Source organism: Camelus bactrianus, chromosome X, assembly GCF_048773025.1.
Source record: "Camelus bactrianus isolate YW-2024 breed Bactrian camel chromosome X, ASM4877302v1, whole genome shotgun sequence".
Classification (NCBI taxonomy): Eukaryota; Metazoa; Chordata; class Mammalia; order Artiodactyla; family Camelidae; genus Camelus; species Camelus bactrianus.
In genome coordinates this window covers 53,520,887-53,545,241 of record NC_133575.1, presented here as the reverse complement: position 1 = coordinate 53,545,241, position 24,355 = coordinate 53,520,887, and the positions used below count along the sequence as shown (strand labels likewise).

Genomic DNA, 24,355 nt, shown 5'->3' with positions numbered 1-24,355 from the left:
ATGCTTGAAAAAAAATCTAAAATATGTACTTTCTAAAGAATAGATTCAAATCAGAAAGGGCCCAATAACACAATCCTTGGGTATTTACAGAAGTGAGAATCCCACCTCCAAACCACAAGGCATCCCTTTGGAGCACTGAGAGTCTACACGGGGCGGTCATAAAGCCGTCACCGCAAAAGCTATGCTATCCTGTACTTACGAGGAACGAGCAGCTGTACTCGGGCTGCCCATGTGCGTCATTTACACTCCACAGCGCCTCTACGGGGAGGGGGACGCCTAGCGAGCCCCGTCTCTGCAGGACAGAAAACAAGTCCGGGAGAGGCTAAGCCGACCTACCAGTTCTCCATCTCACAGGACTAGTCACTCCAGAGCAGGACTCGAACTCGGACCCACGATTGTAACCACAGTACTACCGTGCTTTATGTGCTTTTTGTGTGTATAATACATTTGTTTCTGGCATGAAAGGATATTTAATAAATGTTCGGTTATCTTGTCTATCTCATTAGCTCACAATCAATCTTTATACTGTTGAATTGTACTCTTTTCCCCTGGAGAAAGGAACAGTAAGAGCGGGGGTCAGAATGAGGTGGGGCTCCATTCTTTATCTGGTACCTCATCTCATCCAAGTCCCCAACCAGGGAGAAGGAGCAAATGTTCTCTTCTTCTTTTAGAGAGGGCTCCACTGATGGTGACTTACTCAACTCCAAAACCAAGGCTGGGGGAAGGGCACATGCAGCAACCAGAGCAGTATCACGTGTAGGAAGGCGAAAGGAGCTCACGGGAGGGCTCAGGGGGTTAGCCTGATTTAATTTCAATCGATAAAAGATTACCACACTCTAAAAATACTAGCATACAATGGATTTGCTCTTTCTTGACATCTAGCAAGTTTCCTCAGCCCACATGTAACATTATCATGAACCAGTGAAAGGAAGAGTCTACAGACAGGGAAAATCAATGCCACAGGCAGGCTGAAACCCAGGCTGGAGTTTAACAAGAGAAAGGGTATAGTTAAGAAGTGGGGATAGGTTGGAAAAGAAAATCATCACAAGGACTCTCAAGCATCATCCAACAATCATATAATCATTCATTCAAGAGACATTTACTGAGGTCCTATTTTGTGCAAGATTGTACAGAGGGTGAAGCAAGAGCGCAGAGACCATGGCGGCAGCAAGGGACGGGGCTCAAATACAATTCTGATCACAGTGCCTTACACAATTGTCCTCCGTATAAAGGCAAAAAATAAGTAAAATAATACTCTGTAAACTGAAAGCATTGTTAAAAAAATTAAAGTAGACCTAAATACCTGGACAGACGCACCACGCACATTCCTGGATCAGAAGACAGTGCTCTTGGAATGGTAGTGCCCCCCAGAGCGATCCGTATATTCAATGTGGTCTCGATCACAATCCCAGCGGGCTCCTTGGCAGAAAGTGACTAGCTGCTGCTACAATTCATATGGTAATTCGAGGGACTCAGTAACCAAAGCGATCTTGTAAAAGTAGAACAACGTGAGAGGACTTGTAATTCTCAATTTCAAAACTTACACCTGTATCCCCAGGTGAGGAGATTACAGGCCATTTTTAACTTATTTACTGTGTTTATCCTTATTTTGTAAATTCTCTACAATAATATAACTGTTACAATAAGAAAAATAGAAAGTAATGTATCTTTTAAAACATGCATACCTATTCATTCATTGGGGAAAAAAATTAACTATAAAGAGGTAAACAAATATCTAGTGAAAAATGTCTACTTAAAAACAAGAGTGCATTTACATTTTTCATAAATTGAAAACTGGAATGCACAAACACATCAAGTTTCTAGGGAGCCTGGTGCAGCATATTAATAGTTAGTTTCAAAAATTCTAACTGAACATTGAAAACCCAAGAAAGGGAAATTCGTGATTGACAGCCAACTGCAAACCCATGGAGAGCAAAGGCCTAGAAATCCCAGTCCCTGTAGCTCTGCTACTAACTCAGTACGAGAGGAAATTCCTCACTGAGGGGACAGTGGGATTACATGCATAAGACAGGATACACAGTACAAACTGGACTAGATACGGGGGTGATTTTCTTAGAAGAATTCTAAAGGTAGAACATTGCTGAAAATCTATAAAAACACTGAAAGACAGTTTAAAACACACACCCACATATATTATACATAAATGTATGAAGTCTGCTCCCATGTTGCTTAGAAGTACAAAGTTACATTTGTTCATTTATGGGCACTGAATACTTTATCCCAGGTAGAATATTTCAACTAAAACAAATAATCAATAATACACCCCTCTTGTCAAATCTAGTTGATAAGTTAGTCTGCTATGTAACCATAATGTGTCGAAGATACATCTATAATCAGTGAAAAATATCTTTGTATGGTTCCTCGAACTCTCCTCAAAATTCCAAGCTTAATTTTAAAATAGATCTGAGCAGTATTTTTATATTATCTTTTCCCTTGTGAAATGAACAACACAGTCTGTTGTCAAAATTCTTTCCTTACAATGATTCACAAGCACTGTAACCTAACAATACTGCTGGACAGCAAGGCACTATCCAGACACTGTGACCAAATAAGTGAAACACAAGGAAGACAATGACCCTATTCTGGAGGGCTTATAATCTATGTCAACACTGGGGTTTTAATTTGATTGGTTAGCAAATTAAAACCAATCAAGTACCTTCTTCTTTGAGCATTCTGTAAGTCATGACTCTGTTTTTAGTGTCATGAGCAGGAAAGACTTAAGCATGACTTGATTAGATCAATTAGCAACAGCCATCACTGCAAAGTGAGTAGTAAAATAGTTAACTGGTAGCAATGCTTCTGCCTACATGAGACCTAAAATTAACCTACACTGAGCTCTGCAAGGAAAATGAGAAGATGAGGTCCCCAATGAGAAAAAAACGAACAAGCAATCAAAGAAGGAAAGACTTTCATTAACGATTCCAGGAAGGAGTAGAGCATGGTGTTGAAGAGCACAGATGCTGGGGACAAACAAGAGGGTCTGAAAGCCCACAGCACCACTAGGTAGCTGTGACACTGATATTCAGGGAAATTTTCTGCATCTCAGTCTCCTCATCCATAGACTCGGGACAACAACAGCACCCATTTTCTAGAACGGTCCTAAGAATTCAGTTATTTTATATATAAAAGTTTAAATAAAATACCTCATATCCTAAATATGACCCCAAAAGCACAAGGAACAAAGAAAACAGAGATAAATTGGAGTTCATCAAAATTTAAAACTTTGCTTCAAAGGATACCATCCAGAAAGTGAAAAAACAACACACAGGAGAAAATTTTTTCAAATCACTTATCTGATAAGGAATTAGTATTTCCAAGATAAAAAATAGGTCCAACAACTCAACAGTAAAAAGCAAGTCAATTAAAAAATGAATAAAGTATCTAAAAAGATATTTTTAAAGGAAAATGTAAAAATGGCCAATAAGCACAATGAAAAGATGTTCAATATTATTAGCTGTAAAGGAAACCAAGTCAAGACCACTAGGAGAAACTGCTTCACACTCACTACAATAGGTTATAATCAAAAAAAGAGTAACATGCACTAATGAGGACACAGAGGAAGCGGAGCTCACAGCAGCTGCTGGTGAGGATGTAACATAGTGTGGCCACTTTGGAAAACAGCCTGGCAGGTCCTCAGAGAGTTGAACATTTGGTTTCTGAATGACCCAGCAATTCTTCTTCCTGGGGACACACGTAAGAGAACTGAAAGCAAATGTCCCCATAAAAATTCCTACAGGAATGCTTATGGCAAGATTATTCATCACAGCCAAAAAGCAGAAACAACCGAAATATCTATCATGTGATGAATGGGTAAACAGAGGGACCCAGCCATACAGTGGAATATTATTCAGCAATAGCAAACAAGGAGTACTGAGACAGGCCACAACGTGGACAAACTTGGACAAACATTGAAAACGTTACTCAGTGTGAAAGAATTCAGTCACAATACACGGTCCCATTTACATGAAGTGACTCGATTTACATGAAATCTCCAGCACAGGCAAATCCACAGAGAGAGAAGAGTGGCTGCCTGGGGCTGGGGGAGGATGGGGAAGATGGGAATGACTGTTTATGGGTACGGGGCTTCCAGTTGGGGGGATGAAAATGTTCTAAGATTGATTGGGATGCACAATTCTCGGCATAGAGTAAAAACCGCAGTACATTTTAATCGGTGAGCTGTATTAAAACTGTTAAGAACAAAAGCATCTTGGGGCAGTGCCATCCCATAGTAAATACAAATTGCTAACTTTTATTACAGGAAGACGAAACTGCTCGCAGCATGAAAGCAGCAGATCAGCAAATGTGAGTTAACCGAAATTGGACAAGAGCATTTCACTTGAAACAGTTGCTGAGTGTACAGGAAATATTCAGAAAAGACAAGGGAAATCAGTTTGACTTCACGAAGAAGCAATCTGCTTCAAATGCAGATCAAGGATTCGGCGAGCCCAGCTGCTACAAATGACCAGAGAAGAAACCTGGTTCTTAAAACAAGCACCAGAGCCAGCAAGGAAAATGTGGTGAGGAAAGCAGGCGGCCGAAAATCTGGAACAGTTTGCTACAAATAATTTCTACACTGAAAATTCAAAAATAAAAAGAAAGTGATGCAATGCTGTGCTGGCCTCACGTGAATGGGTTTCCTCCGGTGCTCGACAGTTCTGTAACCCAGAATGAGAGACTCAGGAGAATCAGCATGGCTCCTGGCAATCCCCAAGGGACTGTCCACCAGCACGCTGACCACCATCATATCTGCCAGGGTTGAACTGCAGAGAAGAGACCAACTTCTGAAAGGCACAGAAAATGTTGACAAGAAAGAATAGGCTGCGGTCAGTCCTGGGACAGAGGCCCTGTGAGCAGAGGCCAGAAGGCTGCAGGTGAACTGGAGTGGCCCTGGGACAGGAAGGGACCACGGGGGAGCAGATCACAATACTCTTCTGTCTCTCCCTCGGTTAGGAGTGATAAAGCCTGCATCCTTCTCACCTGGAGCTGTGGGTTCTGGCTGGCAGAAGTCGTACCGACATGGAATGAATTACTCAAGACTCTGTGGAAAAAGTTAACAGAGTGAAAGGGAGTAGGGAGCCAACTCCATGAGCCTGTCAAATGCTCTCATATTTATTGTGTATAATCAAAGGTAAAAGTCATTAACAGGTGTGTGATAGTAAGCAGGAACCTGGGGAAAGGCAGAATGAGATAGAGATTGTAGAATCCACAATGAGTACAAAGGCTTAGTGTATCTTTAGGGAAGTCATGGGGTGAGGGGACAAGATACATTTTTTAGATATGTGAATTACAAAGCAGACCAGCAGACCAGCCAGGTCCTTGTTTTGGGGATAATAGACTATCTAACAGCACACAAGCCCAGCGTTTATAGCTGAGGGCCTGGGTCCTTGCTTTGCAATGAGCAGAGTGCTATCTAAAACCTCAACTATGCAAGCAAACATTGTCTCTGCTTTTTAAGGCAAGAAGACAGGAGTGAGGATGCACAGGCCCCTGCTTGCAAAGCAGTTACTAAGCACCGTTTTTTCTTCTTAAAGTTGACAGGCGGCTGTGGTCTGTTATAATTTGTTAACCCAATCATGGGCTCCCACATGGAACCATTATGGAGAACACCCTGGGATGACAAATCCTGGCTCTGGGTCTTTTCCTGCCAGCTTCAGCCACTCTAGCAGGATCTAGACACCTCCCTGAATAACGATCCCACAGAACCACTCACACTCTTAACTCCTGGTGCGTGAAACTTAATTTTAGCTCTACACAACTTAACGTAGAAAAGCTTCAGAAATAAAAGATATTATATTCTTTTTATATCTCATCATAGGACTGATTTTTCTGATTGCTCTAAGCTGCTTCTACTTGGTAAAGCACCTAACTCTGCAGGTGTATTCAGTACATTCCATTGGGCATAACTAGCCAGTTTGGGCTCGTTGAATTCTATTGGTCAAATATCGATACACCTTATTGATTTCATTGTTCATCGATATCAGCCGGGAGGAGAGGGAGTGTCTCTGTGTTCCTCAGCCCACCCTCAACTATTTTCTCATCAGCAACTCAGGCCTCCTGAAAACAAAACAAAGCATTTGTTTCCCTTCTTCTACACTTTCCACAAACCCAACAGGAAACATCATCCTGGAGAAAGAATTCAACACAAATTTTAAAACAAAATTCTACAAACCTGAAACATTTCCATCTCCGAATCATGATACACAATGACAAGAGAGTGTGTCAGGCACAAAGCATGCGTGAGCCTGACCAAATGATTTCTATTCTTCCAAGGAAGGAAGGTTTTCGTATCTTTTATTATCACTCTTTGTCATTGTTTCTGATTAAGCCAAAAAATTGTTTATTTAATAATTATGCACTGCAATAACAGATTTTTGCTGTAGTAATTACAGAAGGCATTCAGAGGGAATAGGAAAATCCACCTCTTTAAAAAAAGCAAAATTTCTTCCCCTGTGAAGAACACGTATACAAAATGAAACAGAGAATTCAAATTCTTGTGGAGAGGAGTAAAAGCCACAGAACCAAATCAAAGTCATTACTATGAGTCAATTAAAAATTCACTGGACAGACATGCTCAATGCATTCAATGAATTTTAAAGGCACAATGCAAACCATTCACTTAATGATCTGCAGGCTAGAGGAAGAATTTCCCTCTTTAACAGACAACAGAAATCAATAGGGTGCCCCACCAAACGAGGACCAAAGAACAATCAGGTTTTTAACAGTTCTGATAAGTCAGCATGTTCTAAAGATCAAAATCCAGAAATTTTAAACATTCATTCACACCACAATGAAACAAGCACCTAAAAAAAAGAAAACCCAAACAAACTAAGCAATCGATCATCTACCTGGATCCATGAGAACTTCTTGTACCACTGGAAGAAAAACAGGCTATAGCCTTTTACTTGAAAAATAAATCTACTTTTAAAGATAACTGCTAAAACACAGTTCATCATTCATGTTGCCTTGAAAAATCGGAGGCACTTATATCTGATCAGAAAAGCAATTCTGGGTAATAGCATGTTACAATTCAGTGCCAGTTTGCTTTTGAAGAAAAAAAGAAAAACTACTGTTTCTCATATCCTGCACAAAGTGTGAAGTGCCTCCCTGCCTCTTTCTCCTCCCATTTTCTAAGCTCATGCTCCCCAACCCTTCTGAAACAAGTTTGAGAACCTCGTATTCCCACCAATGTGCCAAATGACAAAAGAATATCATTTTATTTGTGTAAATATATGCCTACAACTTAAACTGGAGGAGAAATGTATCAGAAGTCTATATGGAACTTATTTCTACCTTCCTGAAATCACACACACACATTCACTCAGACACAGACACAGACACATACATACTGAATTACTGGGCACTTCAGAAGCTTAGGACTACCAACTTCTAGAAGATAACTTTGTAGTTAGTTTAAAATATAAAACGGACAGCTTTTGAAAGCCTAGATCTTCTGCTATGCCATCCAAATATCAACGAGACCCAATTAGCCTTCTCTGTAGAATGTAATTTCCCATGATGGCAGAACAGACCCTAAGAAGTACCGGATCCAAGACTCGTGTTTATCGCTAGCTATGATCGTTTTTAAGCACATTAACAGATTCAGAAATGTATGTCCCAACATTTATTCTTATTGAAATAGCATTCGTGTTCAATTGTCTATACAGAGACTAGGTCCCATGATGTTGTTTAAGAACTATTTTGTGTATTGCAATGTTTATTTTTAAGTGCAGACAAGGAGGATGGGTATTACTCAGTTGTAGAGCACCTGCTTAGCCTGCATAATGTGCTGGCTTCAATCCCCAGTGCATCCATAAAAATAAATATAAATAAGTGCTTATTTATATATAAGAATAAAGTTATAAAAAAATGCAGAGTAAAACCCACTGCAATCGAGGAGCCGCAGGTATAATAATAAAAAAAAAGTGTTTCCATCAAATACTGACTATATGCCAAACACATGGACAACCACAAATCACACCTGACAGCCATCACGTGTGATTCTCAGCAACCCTACAAAGTAGACAGGGATGAGAAACCCGGCACTGCAGATGAGGAGACGGAGCTCGGAGGAGCCGGGGACACTCACCGTCCTGCTCCCTGTGACAACATGTCACCCCAGGACAAGCATTGACAGAGCTGCACTGAGGGGACCCTTAGATGCATGGAAACTTGGGGGACTGTGGAGTCCCAGAAAACACTCAAAACTGTTCAGTGAATAACCAGCTGAAATATATTACACTGTGCCACATCCTTTAAACAGGGAACATGACTGAGACCTTTTTGATGCCTCCGTGTCCTTTCTGCCATCATCAATTATTTGCCCTCTCAGCATGACCAGTGATGAACTAGACCCCAAATGAAGTGCACTCAGAGGGCAGAGCTTTTAAAGCTGTTTTATGAAGCTTGTAAGACTCTGCCTATGCCTCACACAGGCGGTCACCCATCCCTTCTCACCCGTGTGGTTGGACCACATGAAATCACTCCTTTCTGCTTTTTAAAATCCCTTCATCTAATCCAGACTTTTCAACGGCAAAGAAGTAGCTTAACCATAAACAGTGGACAGCTTTTCAACAAACGGCCTCAAAGAGTCCATCGGACTACCTGGAAGCCCTTTTCATCTATTAAACGCACTTCCAGGTACTTCATCATTTTCTGATTTTTAGAGTTTGCCTCTGACTGTCTGGCCTACTCAGAGAGCTCCCGGGCTCACGTGCAGGGCTGGGAGAGGACGCTGCTATCGGGAGAAATTAGTGAGGAAGGGGGACATTCTCCAGCCAGGTCTGCATGGGTAGAAGTGCCACAACGTGCTCAGAAATTATACCATCAGCATCCCTGGGCTCCAATGGACTGGTCTCACATTAACCAAACTGATGCAAGAAAACTAGACGTTTAACATATTAATGTAACTGCAGACATGAAACTATGTACCAGACTGAAATATCAGAGTTCAACCATCAGTACATTATCTCCTCAACAGCCCAATCACGGGCAGTTGGTCATATGGCAAGCATGAATAGAAGCAATGCAGGGAGGGCTTCTAGATTAACTCAAAGTTATACGAACAGACATGCTGCCTGGAAAACAACGTTAATCAAGGTGCACTCTCCTGGACAGTGGCTGAGACACAACTGTGAGCACCTGTGTAACTCTCCTTCCCCTGTCTTTTCTGGGGTAACTGATGTACAGAGTTACAGAGACCCAGGCATGCAGATACCTCTAAACACTCACAGCCCATCTCTGGGAGCCTGGAAACCAGACAGCCAGGGTTTAAATCACAGCTCTGCCACTTACTAGCTCTGTGACTTTGGCCAACTTACTTACCCTCTGTGTGCCTCAATTTCCACACTGTAAAACTGGGATAACAATCCTTCTTTACTCGCTTGTTGTGAAGATTGAAGGATTCCTTTCTATCAAATGCTCAGAAAAGAATCTAGCATACTTTTGGTGCTCAACAAATATTAACTTAATATTAAAGTGATGTACAAGTCTCCCTTCTAATCATCGTCAGTGTTTCCCGGCTAGACTAAGTCCCAAAGAAATCCTTATTTCTCCTTTTATAAACTCTTGGGGAGCACCCTTCTCTTCCATCCCACCACCTGTTTAAACTGCGGGAGGGGATGCCTCCTCCCCACTCCTCTGGGCCACGGAGAGTGCTTCTCCCTTCACACCCCTGACCACTGGTCCACAGCTAGCCCTTGTCACACTAACAGAGTGAGCTGTGAATCCGGGAGACAAGCAGGGCATGTGAAAACCTTCTTTTCTTTCTATACTAGCCACTCTCGGGAAGCACCCGGGATGCTCAGCTCCATGGCAGGACAGCCCTATGCATGATGGGGCAGATCCTCTCAAGGGAAGGCTCGCTGTGGCCCAGAGCTACCTGGGACAGGGTGAGTCTCTAGTTCTGGGACACAGTACCATGACACCCATTTTCCCACAGCCCTGAAGTTCATGGAGAACATGGCTTCCTCAGTAATAAAGGAGATGTTAATCGCCTGCCTGCTTTTCTGTGTCATCTCTCAGTTGGCTGCTGGAGAAAACATGTGTATAACTATTGGATCCCCTTCAGCCCCAACGTATACTAATGAACAAAAGATTCTGTGGCTTAACGTTGGTTCAGGGTGACTGTGTAATGGTCCTGACTCTGCTGATGCTAAATTATGAGTATAGGAACTATGGAACCTCTTCAAATGTCTTTCATCATAAAACCAGTTTTCTTATTTTGCTATTTCTTAGAAATTGCCAAAGACTATAAAATGATGGCTTCATACAAAGCAGGAGCTAAAGTTTATGAGCCCTCTTGAGATACCCACGGTGCTAAACACTTTACATAATTTCTAATTCTCACAATTCTACAAAGCAGATATGAGCGTCCCCATCACACAGACGAGGGAAAAACTCAGAACGAACTGACTCGGGTTCACGTGGCTCAGTGGCAGCGCATGCATGCAAACCCAAGTCAAAAAGCTACACCCCTTCCTATATGTACCAAATCACCTCCCACCAATTAACACACAGCGGTGGGGTCAATACTCAGGGAACTCAGTACACTTTTCAGCTTTAAGGTGCTCCAGAGGCCGCTTCTAGCTGTTTAATAAAATCCCGGCTCACTGGTTTCTAACACTGGAAGAAAAGTCCGATTTTGCCATTGTTTGCAAAGCAAGTCTGAAATGTTCACAGTGAGATGACAGAATAAAATTAAGATCTAAGTAGAATAATTTTTCCAGGTAGATAGACACAATGGACACTGTGCTATCCTGAAGCATTAAGCAAAGAAATCAAAATAAAATAACGTTGTTTAAGCCTTCTTTTACAAACAGGAAAATTAAGACTGTAAGGTGCAACAGCGCCACCTATGGCTAAAAAGCATTTCCAGGTTGCCGGGAAAGATGCAACAAAAAAATTGCCTGTAGGATCAGAAACGAGAATCAAATAATCTCAAAATGGATTAAAGACTTCAACATGAGAGAAGATACAGTAAACCTCGTAGAAGTAAACATAGGCAAAACATTATCTCACATACATCTCAAAAATGTTCTCCTAGGGCAGTCTACCCAAGCAATAGAAATAAAAGCAAGAATAAACAAATGGGACCTAATTAATTTTACATGCTTTGCACAGCAAAGGAATCCATAAGTAAAACAAAATGACAACCTACAGAAAGGGAAAAAAAAAGTTTGCAAAAGATGAAATTGACAAAGGCTTGATCTCCAGAATATACAAGCAGCTCATATGACTTAGTAAGTAAAAAACAACAACCCAATCCAAAAATGGGCAGAAGACCTAAACAAGCAATTCTCCAATGAAGACATATGAATGATCAATAAGCATAGGAAAAAAATGCTCAGTATAAGTAATTATCAGAGAAATGCAAATCAAAACTACAATGAAGTATCACCTCACACCTGTCAGAATGGGCATCATTCAAAAGTCCACAAATGACAAAGGCTGGAGAGGCGGTTGGGAAAAGGGTACCCTCCTGCACTGTGGTGGGAATGCAGTTTGGTGCAGCCACTGTGGAAAACAGTATTGAGACTCCTGAAAAGACTAGGAATAGACTTCCTATGACCCAGGAATCCCACTCCTGGGCATATATCCAGACGGAATCCTGCTTCAAAATGACACCTGCACCCCAATGTTCATAGCAGCACTATTTACAATAACCAAGACATGGAAACAGTCTAAATATCCATTGACAGATGACTGGATAAAGAAGAGGTGGTATATTTATACAATGGAATACTATTCAGCCATAAAAATGACAACACAATGCCATTTGTGGCAACATGGATGTCCCTGGAGTATGTCATTCTAAGTGAAGTAAGCCAGAGAAAGAAAGAAAAATATCATATGAGATCACTCATATGTGGAATCTAAAAAAGAAAAGAAAGGAACAAATGAACATAAATACAAAACAGAAACAGAGTCATAGACATAGAATACAAACTTGTGGTTGCCAGGGAGGAAGGGGGTGGGACGGGACCGACGGGGAGTTTGAAATTTGTAGATACTGATAGGTATATATAGAATAGATAAAAAAGATTATATTGTATAGCACAAGAAAATATATACAAGATCTTGTGGTAGCTCACAGTGAAGAACAAGGTGACAACGAATATATGCATGCTCATGTATAAGTGAAAAATTGTGCTCTACACTGGAATTGGACACAACATTGTAAACTGACTATAATTCAATAAAATAAAATTTAAAAAAAGAAAGAAAGAAGAATCAGATAACTGAAAGCTTATCTAGCATATACTGAATTCTGCTTCAGGGAAGGGAGTGGTATTCAGCATTTAATCTGAAATTGATAATACTCCTGAATATAAACAAAAGACAACGGCATTTGGAAACTCATCTTAAAAGAGGAAAGAATCCAGTCCAGCCTCTTCATTTTACAGGAGGGGAGACTGAGACCTGGGATCTGTCCTCCTTGCAATCAGCAGCAAAGCTCTCCTAGTCCTCATGTCTTGCACTATGTCAAATGCCAACAGATCTGTACTAGGCCTATATTCATAAAAGTCACTTCTGCATTTTTCCAACAGTAGGTAATGTAAGTGTCTTGCAAAATAGTCTTCCCAAAGAGTCAGGAAATCATATCATTTTGTTGAAATGCAAAAACATTAATTTATGTATTAAAACAGCTTGAGCTTTATTCTCTCCATTTAAAAAGTGACATGTCAAATCAATGTTTTGATATTTTAAAACCTATTAAGAGTACAGAAAAAAATCAAAATTTTCTTCAATCACAACAGAGAAAGCTTATTTCCTGAAAATATTTCATGTTGATTTTTCCAAATTAATGGTTCTGGTCATATTCCTACAAATTTAAAAGTTCTAGTGGATGGTTACATGGCAATATGAATTCTGAGTTGTAAAAATACACATTCTGTGTAAATAATCTTCAAGGTCGTCTGCTTAAGGCAATTTAACTAGTCTGTATCTTACAAGAATGACATTGATTTCATCAAAACTTCATACTGCACTAAAAAACAACTGAATCCTTATTACGGTAAATCATATTCATATATATCACATATATACATATCAAATATGTATCAGAAATAAGCCACCCTCTTTAGTATTCAGAGTTGATTCTTCTAAACTGTCATTGTGAAAGCACATTTTTTATTGAGCACCTCTTTGGTGCTTTGTATACAAGGCGTCTAACTCTCACAGTCAAAACAAGTTAAACAGCATTACTCAAATTTCACAAATGAGGAAATGTACTTAAGCCATGAAAAAACAACTTACATATTCATCATCAGGAAAGAAAAGAGTCAAGATTTTACTTTCAATATTCACTGACAATTTTTTCTTCCATACTAAAACTACATAAAACCAATTCAGACTTTGTAAATTTTTCTCTCAATAAGCACCACTAGAGAAAAACAAGCAATGAGTCATTAGCAGTGGTTGGACTTTCAAAGCTCACTTTTCTTTTGCATTATAATCATTTTTAATATTTTGTTTTTAGTGCTTGCAGAACACTAGAATAAATAACACTAACTTTTTAAGTCATTAGCCGAGAATAAAACATTTGTGAAAATGTACAATTTTAATTTAGGCCACTCTGTCTCACATTCTCACTGGTGTCTCTGCTTTGAAGGCCTCATCAGGCTGAGATCACTAAAATCGGCCATTTATGGACTCACAGGAGTTCGGGAAACCACTCAACGGGAGGCTGATTAGAGGAGCAATTAAGAATGCATCCTGTGAAGCCTGGGTTCCAGCACCGAGCTAGCCACCGCCAGCTGCGTGTGATTTGGGACAAGCTGCCCCATCTCTCAATCCCTCAGCTGCAAAAAAGGAGACACTGATACATACCCTCAAACACCTACTATGAAGTAAAACATGAGGAAAGCATTTTAGCCTTAAGTAGGTGTCCACTCACATCGAGTTTGGTCATTATGATGATGAGGATGGCTTTTAATAAATTAAGCTAGACCAAAAAGTAGAAATCACCATAAAGGAGAAATATTTTAAGTCAATGAGCATTTCCTTTTGGATGGATGGCAGAATATTCTATTGATTTTTTTAATAAAACAAGTTTTGTCTATTAATTATAGATTTACAGGTTCATGGACAAGTCTCCAGAAAAAGAATTAGAGGCCTCTAACCTCTGAATACTAAGAAAGTAAAGTTTAAAAAAATTCAGGGGGAGATTATACCTCATTTGGGAGAGTATGTGCTTAGCATGCATGAGGCCCTCACTTCAGTCCCCAGTAACTCCATTTAAAAACTTTTTTTTTTAAGAAATGGAGAATTAAAGCAAAAAGATGGAGGAATACAGAATTTTTTTAGAGACTCAACTCAGATTTACGATGGGGAATAAAACATCCATTTCTCAGAGGAAATCTTGAGAACTATGTAAACTGGATCTGAGATGTCTAGTCTTTTAACATTATTCATGAATTCATATTACCAAGTCTTGGAACTACCTCATAACCCACAGTGGTGATACTGATCATAATCACAGTGGCCAACACCGATCGAGCTCTGGCTAGGACTGCTCTATTCTGACATCTCTGTCCCTGAGGCCTCACCAGGCTGAGATCATTAAATCCAGTCATTCATGAGCATTTTGTGTAAGTCTTCCATTTGTGCTTCTCACTCCCTCCTCACCAGCCCCTCTGAGGGAAGCATTGTTATCATCTTCCCTACCCACAGATAAGGCCACTGGTGCACACAGACTAAACCTGCTTCAGGTCACATAGGCATTAAAGGATGTCTGTATTTCTGCTGTTTTGCTGTTGACAAAGGAATCTGTGATATCAATTCAAGACAGACTGTTAAATAATCAAGTCTGTCTGGTCTTCACCTCAAAGAGCAGATACTATAAGTTCCTGATGTAAGATGAGGCTGCTGCCACAAACTGACTCAGCTTGAAATTAATATCCAAGATGAAGCAGCGGATACACGTAAATATTCACGATTGTCAACTCCGCTCACGCGTCTGGGCCCTTCGCTGCCTGAACGGGGGTGAAATCCCCACCCGTGTCAGGGAGGGAAGCACGGCTCTTTCAGGTCTCACCCAGGCTTCACGGGCTATTTCCCCCCACAGACTGTCCTTAATGATTAAAAAGCTCTCAAGATTTTTAAACCATGCAAAACTGAATGACATTTCTGCAGATTGAGCACTTTCTCAGGCTTAAATCTATTTTGCCTACACTTAGCAAGGGGGAAAAAGAAACATGACTCTGCAAAGTCTCTGAGTCTCACCACTCACATGAGTAGAACGGCCTCAGCACAAGATGACTCTTCACATTGCAGGGTGAAAACAAAATAAAGCTGCCCCAACAACACGCACGCCCAGAGACAACGCTAAGCAGTCTTCTGTACACTCACGGTTGTGCAGCCCTCACCACCATCTATTTCCAGAACACTCCATCATCCCAAAAGAAACCCCCTGTCCACTAGTAGTCACTCCCCATCCCTCCTCCACCCAGCGCCTTGCAACCAACACCTGCTCTCTGCCTCTGCATGTGCCTATTCTGGGCATTTCAGATCACTGAAATCAACAATATGTGGCCGTTTGTGTCTGGTTCCTTTCACTTAACATGCTGTTATCAAGGCTCGTCCACGTTGAAGTGGTACCAGCATCTTTTTCTTTTTTTTTTTGAAAATGTTAAAGTTTATCAGAAGGTGGTAAGTACTATCAAAAAGAGTAGAGTGGAGTATAAGGGGTGGGGATTCAAAGGGAAAAGGGCGGGTTGAGCAGTCAGGGTGGAGTTCCAAGATCAGGTGGCTGTTTTCATCCTCCCCCTTTTTTTTCTTTTTCATTTTTTTCATTGTTATATCTGAATAATATTCCACTATATGGAAATACTACATACTGTTCATCAATTTAGCAGCTGTATATGGATGAGGTCCGGAACAATATGTGTCAGAGGTGACTAACAGGGATGGCATTTAAGCAAAGGGCTAGATGTGCTTTTAAAAAAGGCCAACAAACAGAGGCACAAGGAAATTCAGCGCGTTTCTGAGAAAGTGCATACTTGCTTCAGCAGGGCTGCTGTGCAGGGCTGGGAGGAAGTGTGACAGGATACACATTGAGGGATTCACCTGAGAAGGTTCCCCACTGCAGGCATCTCAATTCTCCTCCCTCATCCAGTATTTTAGAGCCATTTTTCTAGGTTTCCTCTTATTTCAAGTAACAGCACTTTAACTACACATCTGATCATCTGCATCAGATCATCTTACCTATAAGCCACAGAAAGTCATTCACTGTCTGGAACAGCTCCAGGACAAATGGTGATGGACCAGGTAGTCCTACAACATCCCGGCCAGGTGATGTCCAGAAAGTAAAATGCACAGAAATGACTCACTGCTGGTGCATGACGTCTGCCCCAAAATTGCCTCAAAATCATGCTGGCAAAGCACTACTCAACCTTCTCACTACTAAAAAAAAAAAAGCTAAGAAGGCAAATTTAGGCTCTGCCATTGAAAACCAGCAACCATCACTGCCAGTATTTGAGCTAGAATGCTCCTGACTTCGAAAACCACTGCTAGTTATTTTTCAAACAAGAAAGGCATATATGTATTTCACAGACATAATATTACAGTAGGATTTTTCCTTCCAAAATTTCCAGTCGCAATATTAGCACAATAATGTTTATGTTCAGCTTTAAAAAAAAAATCAATTATGTTCCAATTTCTTAATTTTCAGCCTTTTGTTATTTTATTAAGAGAGCTATGCTGCATATTATAAACCAACTGTTTGGATTCTGCGAACAAGACATTTATGACCTCACTATTTCAGAGCAAGCTTTAGTGACGCTTTGAGAGGTGGGGCATGGGGCGCTCACTAACAACTCTTTAAATACTGACAAGGATGTGCTATTAAGTAATGCAAAGGCTCTAACTCCACATCAACTCAGAAACCAAAGAAATTCTACCAAATCCTTACTTTATCATTTTAAAATATTCCTATTCTTTTGAATATTAAATTTCTTTAAAGATAAGATTATGTTTTTGAGAAAAACAGTAGCTGTATTCAATTTCCTCTCACCAAGAAAGCAATTTTTATCAAGAATAAAAACCCCTATGGAAATCCAAAAGACGGGGCATTTCTAGCTAAGTGAACGTGCAGATCTCAACATACACATAAATCCTATCAGAGCTCACTCAAACGAGCTCAACAAAGTCCTGGGCTACCCTGGAACTTAGCTCTTCTGTTCCAAATGTTGGCTGAGCAAATATCATCACAGAAGGCAGGGAAGGAGAGAAGAGGAAAGTCCACCTGGCGGCCTCCATCTGTTTTCTTCCAGCCACAAGGCGCCGCTAGGGCGGCCCCGCTAACAAGCCCTACCCATAAGGAGATACTGCATCTGCACTGCCCCTGCCGTCCCCAGGCAGCCTCGATTCCCCTCTCCCACTGGTCATCTCCCAGCCTGTGAATTGTATTCTAATAACCCTCTCACTTGGTGGCACCCTCCCCTTGTTCCCAACTGCACACACACACACACACACAGCCAGAGCAGGCTTCCCAAAACACAAATTTGATTACATCACTCCCCTGCTTCAAACCCTTCAGGGTTTCCCTAGTAGAGTTCTAGCCCCAAACACACCCCTACCCCTAATTGCCCAGCCTCACAGCAGTACCCACTTCCCCAGTGACCTCAGGGGCCCCCTGACCACCTGCTACTTCCCACTCTCCTCCACGCTCATTTTCACTATATCTAAAGGAAGTCTTCCCTGCCTCCAACCCCCGCACTTTTAGTTAGGTGTCCCTGCTGTGTTCCTAGAATATTCTACGCTGAGTCAACTTCTGAAACTGCTAAGATCGCAAGAGGCAAGTACGATTTGCTCACTACTGTGGGTCCATCCCTTTCCCCTAGACACTGAGAAGTACGCGTGTTATGAATAAATGAATGGAGGGGTGGGTCTCAAAGGGAAAGACAGACAGACCGGCTCTCGCCCGTCCCGACCCCTTCTTTCTGTAGAACATCAGAAGCAAAACCAGGAGTACCTGTCCTGAGGGTCACTTCCTGCTGACACCCTTCACTGCCTCCTGTGTCAGTTCTAGTAAAACCCAAGCTCTTCCAAAGCCCTCCACCCCAGGCCTCTCCAGTGTCCTCCCCAGCAGGGCACCCTCCACCCTAGACCGCACAGGGCACTCTCCCCTAATCCCCACCCACAAGCCTCCAGGCCTCTGCCTGGCTGCTCCTGCCACCTGAGCCATCCTCTTGATTCCTTCTCCTGGCTGACTCTTACTCTGTCTTCAGAACTGAATGCAGAGCCCATTTCTTAAAGGAAGTCCTCTCTGATAATGTCCTTTAGGTCTTGGCTGGACTCCTTCTAGAGCAGCACTGCATGGTGACCCACTGGGTGTTTGCCCACTCCTTTGAGACTACGAACTCTTGGGGGCCACGTGGGAAGGAGTGAGAGATTACAAGAGGGGTGGGGGAAGCAAAAAGCAAAAATCACAGCCCAAGTCCCAAATTCAAGGATTCTTTCTCAGAAAAAGGAATAAAGTATTTCACACGTGTGCAATTTGGCTACTGTTTTTGTGGCTTATGGACAGCAAGAGCTTGGTGTTCTAGTCCAAAACCCAGGTTACATGCAAAGAAATGTATATATTCATATCCAAAGGAAATCGAGCTGCTCAACAACAGTTTGCAGTTAGAATTGAAAGGAACTTTGATAAAGGCAATCTCTCTCTCTCTCTCTTCTTTCTTTTCTGGCATCATATAATTTTAGAAGCATTTGTGTGACTAAGAGATGGCTACAGCCCGTGATCCTGCACTGGAGTGTTTGGGGCTGAGGAAGCCCAGATTACATTCACTGTGTAAATGCAATCACACCAACACATTGACAGGCGCCCTGGTGGTGGATCTGATGTTCCAAAGCAGGCAACCTTATGCTGTAAGAGAACTCGAAATAGAAAGGAAGAAATGCAATGTTCTGTACTCAAATTCATACATTAAATGGGCCATTAACCGATAGTGAATCTTGCCTAAGGAAACCCAAAAATAAATTGGCAACGTCGATTTTCTCCATCTGATTTTTTTATGCTAACATTGGATATCAAACCCTCACTCCATACGGAAAGCTCAGGCCTATGCTGCAGCACAGTTACATTCCGCGGAAGAATGCCGATCAAGGGAGAACTGGAGAGTTTCCCTTCAGAAACTGCTAAGTCTGGTTTTGCACCTGTACGTCATTTGCAACCATGTCATCGTCAAAGGAGTAAGACCTTACCTCTGTGGGGCGAAAAGCACTGCGGTGCTTCCGAACCATCAAAGAACACTGAGCTTTGTGAAACAGTCCTTAGGCACATAAATCGCACTTTTTCTGAAAGGCTCCAAAACTGACCCACTTCATCATTCCAGGTATAACAGGGAGGTAACAGAATTAGTAGAGAAAATACGCCCTTGAATTCTGAAAAGGCCCTGCTTGAATCCTGCTACAGCATTTACTAGCCGCTAAACGGACCAATACCTTAACCCCTCTGAGAAGGCTTCCCAATCCGCAAAAGTGGGCTGCCACCGCCCACCTGGGGGGCATGGGTGTGAATGCAACACGCAAGTAGGGCGGCCGACTGGTACCTGACACGGGGCCTGGCTATTTTCCTTCCGCTGCCCTTCTCCCACTTTAAACTTGCACTTTTCCCCCTGGTAAGGGTCAAGCCCCTGGAACAGACTGCCCAATTCTTCTGTGTATCCCCGGATACATGCCTTACCCTTAGGAGGCCAGAAAAACAACTGCCTCCTCCCCAGTCACTATCAATGTTCTTAAGAATCTGAGTTTTTAAACTCTATTTTGCAAGGAGACTATTCCAGAACTTTCCAAGCACCATTCTCCAGTGTGGCTCCTCTCCCAGCGCCCATGCCCTCTCACCTCAGATCCTCTGTCTGATTGCCTTCTGTTCATGGGAAAACGAGTCCAGTATGGTGCGGACTCCCTAGGCCTCACTCCCTCCCTCACAGGTGAGTGTGACTACCATCTCCCCACTCCCCAATCCAACTGCAGCCTCTGCATCGTCCCAAGATGTGCACACGTGGCCACAACCCTCCCTTCAGATTTCTTCCTGGCTGGCCCTGCCCACCCCCCGGCCCCTTAAGGATAAATGGCATTGCTCTGAAAATCACAAACGCCGCTGACTAACACACCAAAGCTGCGTGGTCTGGGCTTTCCTCCAACCCAGGCACAGCCCTGCCTCCTCAGCCTCAGTCTGAACCTCTCGAGATGAGCTCATCCACCTACACGGCTGTGAACACAAGCTAAGAAAGACGACTCCCAACGTTATATCTAGTTCGGCCCCTTCACCTGAGCCCCAGGCTCATAGACCGAGTGCCTCTTTGAAGTCCTAACTTGGATGACAAATGGCATCTTAAAAATGCCTCATGTCCACCATTTACTCTGGAATTCGATTCCTGGCAGGTACCTCTCTGACTCCCCATTTTAGTAACAGCCCCAGCCCCCACCTAGGTGTTTGAGGTCACATTCAATTTCCCCTGTTCCCTCCCCCAAGCCCTGCCCTGGAATCAGTCTTGTCATTTCCGTCACTAAGCCCATCTCAAGTCTGGTTCTGCAGGGACCACGGCCGGAACCCCACAAGCTCACAGCATGGTGGCAGTGAGTCACAATCTTCTGAAGGGTGCTCCCCGGAGGGGGAGACATCTCTTGGCACGGGTCACCGCAGAAGGCAGTGGATTCTCACAAAGGAGGCCCAGGAGAAGTGACACAAGGTGGTCTGAATTTTGAAGGGCCCGAAGTCTGGGGGAACTCCTAATTAGCAGACACACTTGCCACTGAGCAGATGAGCATGGAGGAACCTAGGCAAGGCTGTTCTCACTCTGACCCCTGGGCTCCCGGGAGCCACGGGAAAGGCCTGTGTCCTGGGCACAGCCTAGCCATCACAGATCCCAGCCTGCATTTGCCAACCTGGACAGCCTAGACTCCTTCTACCTGCGACACTTACTTTTGTTCTGTTCCCCCCGAGAATGTGATGGACTCTTTGAGAAAGTCTGGTCTGTCTCAAGCGAGACCAAGTCAGTGAAGGATGAAGTGTCCACATTTGGACCAGAGCATGAAAGGCGAAACAAGGCCTCATGGTCAGCATGATGGTGATGGCGAAACCCTACCCCCAGGTGAGATGAACCAGGGTGGGGGTGAGAATCCAAGATCCTAGGTCGGCCAAAGGATCTTCCTTCACGGCTGACTGGGGTGTTGGAGTCTCACTACCGCAAACTAACAACACGGCCGTCAGTGGTGGACGTCAGCTGCAACAGACACAGAGTCAGCTATTTACTGCCAACATGTGTTATTAGTAAAGGCTGGTGCAGGGAGGCCTGCACGGCTGCTGAGGCAAACCACAGACCTGGCTCTGTATGCCCACTGGCTGAAGTAGAGAGGAAGCTACGGTCCCCTTTAGTGGTCCCTGTGTCCACCAGATCCAGGTGAGCCAGCTACTTAGGAGAAGGTCACATTTTCCTGATACTCAGAGAAACCAGCGTCGTAAAGGGAACAAAAGAGTGACATGGATTTTAGACCCATTTCTGCCCCTTTATGAAGGCAAAGTAAATTAAGTGACATGGGGTAGGCAAAAGCAAAAGAAAACTGCTTTCTCCAACTGCGCCCCTTATGGGCTGCTCACCCCCCCCAGCCGGCCACATCCTCCTCAGTGACCGCCGGCCTGGAAGCCCCGTCAATTTCGTTACACAGCGACGGCCAGGAACCGCGTGCGTGTAAAAGCCAGAATCAAGCAAGGTACTGCAGACTTTGAATTTCCAAGTGAAAATACCCTTGGTAAACATCCCTCAGAAGCCACCTAAATCAATTCGCATCTCACTTCCTCAAAACAAAAAAACATAATTAATAATGGCTAATTTTCACCAATATAAGGACCACCAAACAGGCTCCTCCAAGCAAGGATTTTAACAGGTATCAAACACCAGTGCGTGATGTGTTAACAAAGCAAAACTTCCAAAACATTAGGAAATAATAAGATGTCTAGGATAATAAATGGATCAAGGCAGCTTTTAAGTTTTTGCTTTTGAAAGCGATGGGGGCAGCACGATGTGAAGTGTAGGTATTTCCGATGCAGGGTGTGCACAACCCACCTTTTCAGACCCAACAGCATGCTCACAGGGTGGCACGAGATACAAAGGAAAAGAGGAACAAACAAAAGTTAGAAATACACAACAACCAAGATAACTTTGACAGCATGAATATAAGAATTTACGTGAGTGTGATGAGGCCAGAGAGGCGGGGACAGTGAGACCCACCCTCACCTCCTGCTCCGGGGAATCCAGGGGCGTGAGGGTAGCGACACTGCCGTGGGGGCCCTAACGTCATCAGGGCCCCAAATCAAAACTCCACCTACATGCGCCTAGACAGCTTTTGATCTACAATGCTTGGTCGCATTTCAGGCTAGACAGTTTTACTCACTCCCACCAAGAGTAGCAGGAGAGAATTAGGCTCTGCTCCTGCAGCGAAGCATTGTTTTAAAAGTTCGGTGACTATGGAATAAAAGCAACAATGGAGTAAAAGTGATGGGAGGAGAACGTGTTTGACCGCAGCCCACGGGCTGCGTTATCTCACGGACGTCCAGATGCTGGCCAAGCGCTTCTGGTACCAGAACAGACAGGTCCAACAGGAGGGAGGTTTAATGCACTGCTGTATTTTGATGCCCAGAGCTGTGCCTGGTAGACGAGGTTCTGAGTAAACAATGGTGACAGTGTCAATCACTATGCACTAAGCACACTGTCCTGAAACTAGCTCCTCCGCCAAATCTCGAGGACAGACTTCAAAAGGCAAAAACAAGCTGGCAATCTCCGGCGGGTCCGCAGACTCATAGCCAAGCAGTTGCTGAGCAAATATGTCACCAGTGCCTCCTATGACAAAAGACGAGGCACTGGCCAGGGGGCTGGAGCAGGGCTGCAGGCTTCCACCGCTCACCCACCAGTCTGTCCAGAGGGAGAAGGTGGTCCCTGCTGATGCTGCAGGGCTGTGCGCACGTGCAGCCCCACCTTAGTGCATCACCGATCTACCTCTCTCACCTAATGCCTGGAGGCTCAGCAGGAGGTGACAGGTGAGGTGAACAGAGCCACCCTGCTAGTGGCCTGGTGCTGGCAGCTGTGCCCTCAGCAGTGCCCAGGACCCTAAACGTGACACCTCATCTCCAAGGAGCAGAAGGGGGCTTAGGTGTGTAGATCACAGAGCCCTGGGAGGACAAGTACACATCATGGCCACAACATGTCTCGCCATTTCCTTAAGCCATAGAAGCATGTCCGGGGAGGAACTGAAAATTCATCCAGAGCCCGCCAGGCACCACACGCAGGTGGGACTCGGGTCCCCTGTGCCTTTCACTCGCAGGGATGGCCGGGACTTTCTTTTTGTCAGTTCTCTGGTGTCTTCTCCTCTAACTTACCAAAACCCAGAAAGTATGGTCTGACCTTAGATAAGTCCAAGAATTACGGAGCCTCGACTCCACAGCAGGCCTGGTAGCATGTGCCAGGACCACCAACCGTCACCTATGAGACCGCCTTGCGTGCTCTCCAGCGCAGGGAGAGCAGACTCAGGGCCCGAGGCCCGAGGCTGGGGGACACAGCTTCCCTCGCTCTCCCCAGCAAAGGGGGACCACCTCTCAGCAAAGGCATCTCGCCCTCTTCTGCCCAAGGGATGGCACGATGGCCACACAGGGAAGCAGATCAGAGGGTGGTGGAGGGGGGCAGATGGCCCAGAAGAGCTCGTCTGCAATTCCGGGGCAAAGTGGGGCCACTGACCTAATCACAGGGACAAAGTGAGGACGAACCTTTCCATACTCTGTCCCTAATCCGTGACACGCCTTCCCCTGCATAAGGAGCTCCTTCGGAAATCCCTGGCGGTGTTTCTGATGTCCTAACCTGGCATGGTGGCTGTCGGGCAGGAAGAACAGCCTGGGAGGCAGGAGACACGGGCTCCACCCCTAGCTCAGCTAGTGCCTCGATCTGCTGCGTCTCGGGATTCAGCCCCTCACCTATACATCAAATGGACGAGACTGTCCCAGGACAACGGGAATGCAATGAGAGTCACACAAAGAAAGTTTTCCAGTTGCCACATTCAAAAAAGTAGAAAAACAAATACTTTAAAGTGATTCTAAGAAGAGATCTAATTTAATGTAATATCTATTATATTATCATTTTGACATGTAGTAAATACAGAAATTATCAAGATAGTTTACATTCTTTTTTCTAGACAAGTCTCAGTGTCTGATGTTCATTTGACCTTCTGCACATCTCATCTTAGACCAGCCTCCTCCCCAGCACTCCCAGCCTCTTTGGCTGTGGCTACCCTATTGGAAAGCAACTCCAGGAGTCCCACCAGGGGTCTTGGTTGGAAAGGGGGA

At 43.7% G+C, this 24,355-nt stretch overlaps 1 protein-coding gene across 16 annotated transcripts in view; it reads right to left on the bottom strand.

The window, feature by feature from the left end:
* LOC141576231 (uncharacterized) overlaps positions 1 to 24,355 on the bottom strand; it is a 166,607-nt gene that overhangs the window by 89,785 nt on the left and 52,467 nt on the right. For 12 of the 16 annotated variants that reach the window (XR_012504558.1, XR_012504559.1, XR_012504557.1 and 9 more), the window contains one exon: positions 1,304 to 1,489. The exons of 3 other annotated variants lie outside the window; for them this stretch is intronic. Coding sequence is in view for 6 of the 13 variants with exons in the window: in XM_074358966.1 (XP_074215067.1) it covers positions 1,435 to 1,489 (55 nt within the window). In the remaining 7 variants the exon portion in view is untranslated. The remainder of the gene's footprint in view (positions 1 to 1,303; positions 1,490 to 24,355) is intronic. One more of the 16 variants, XR_012504560.1, reaches the window with a different exon arrangement.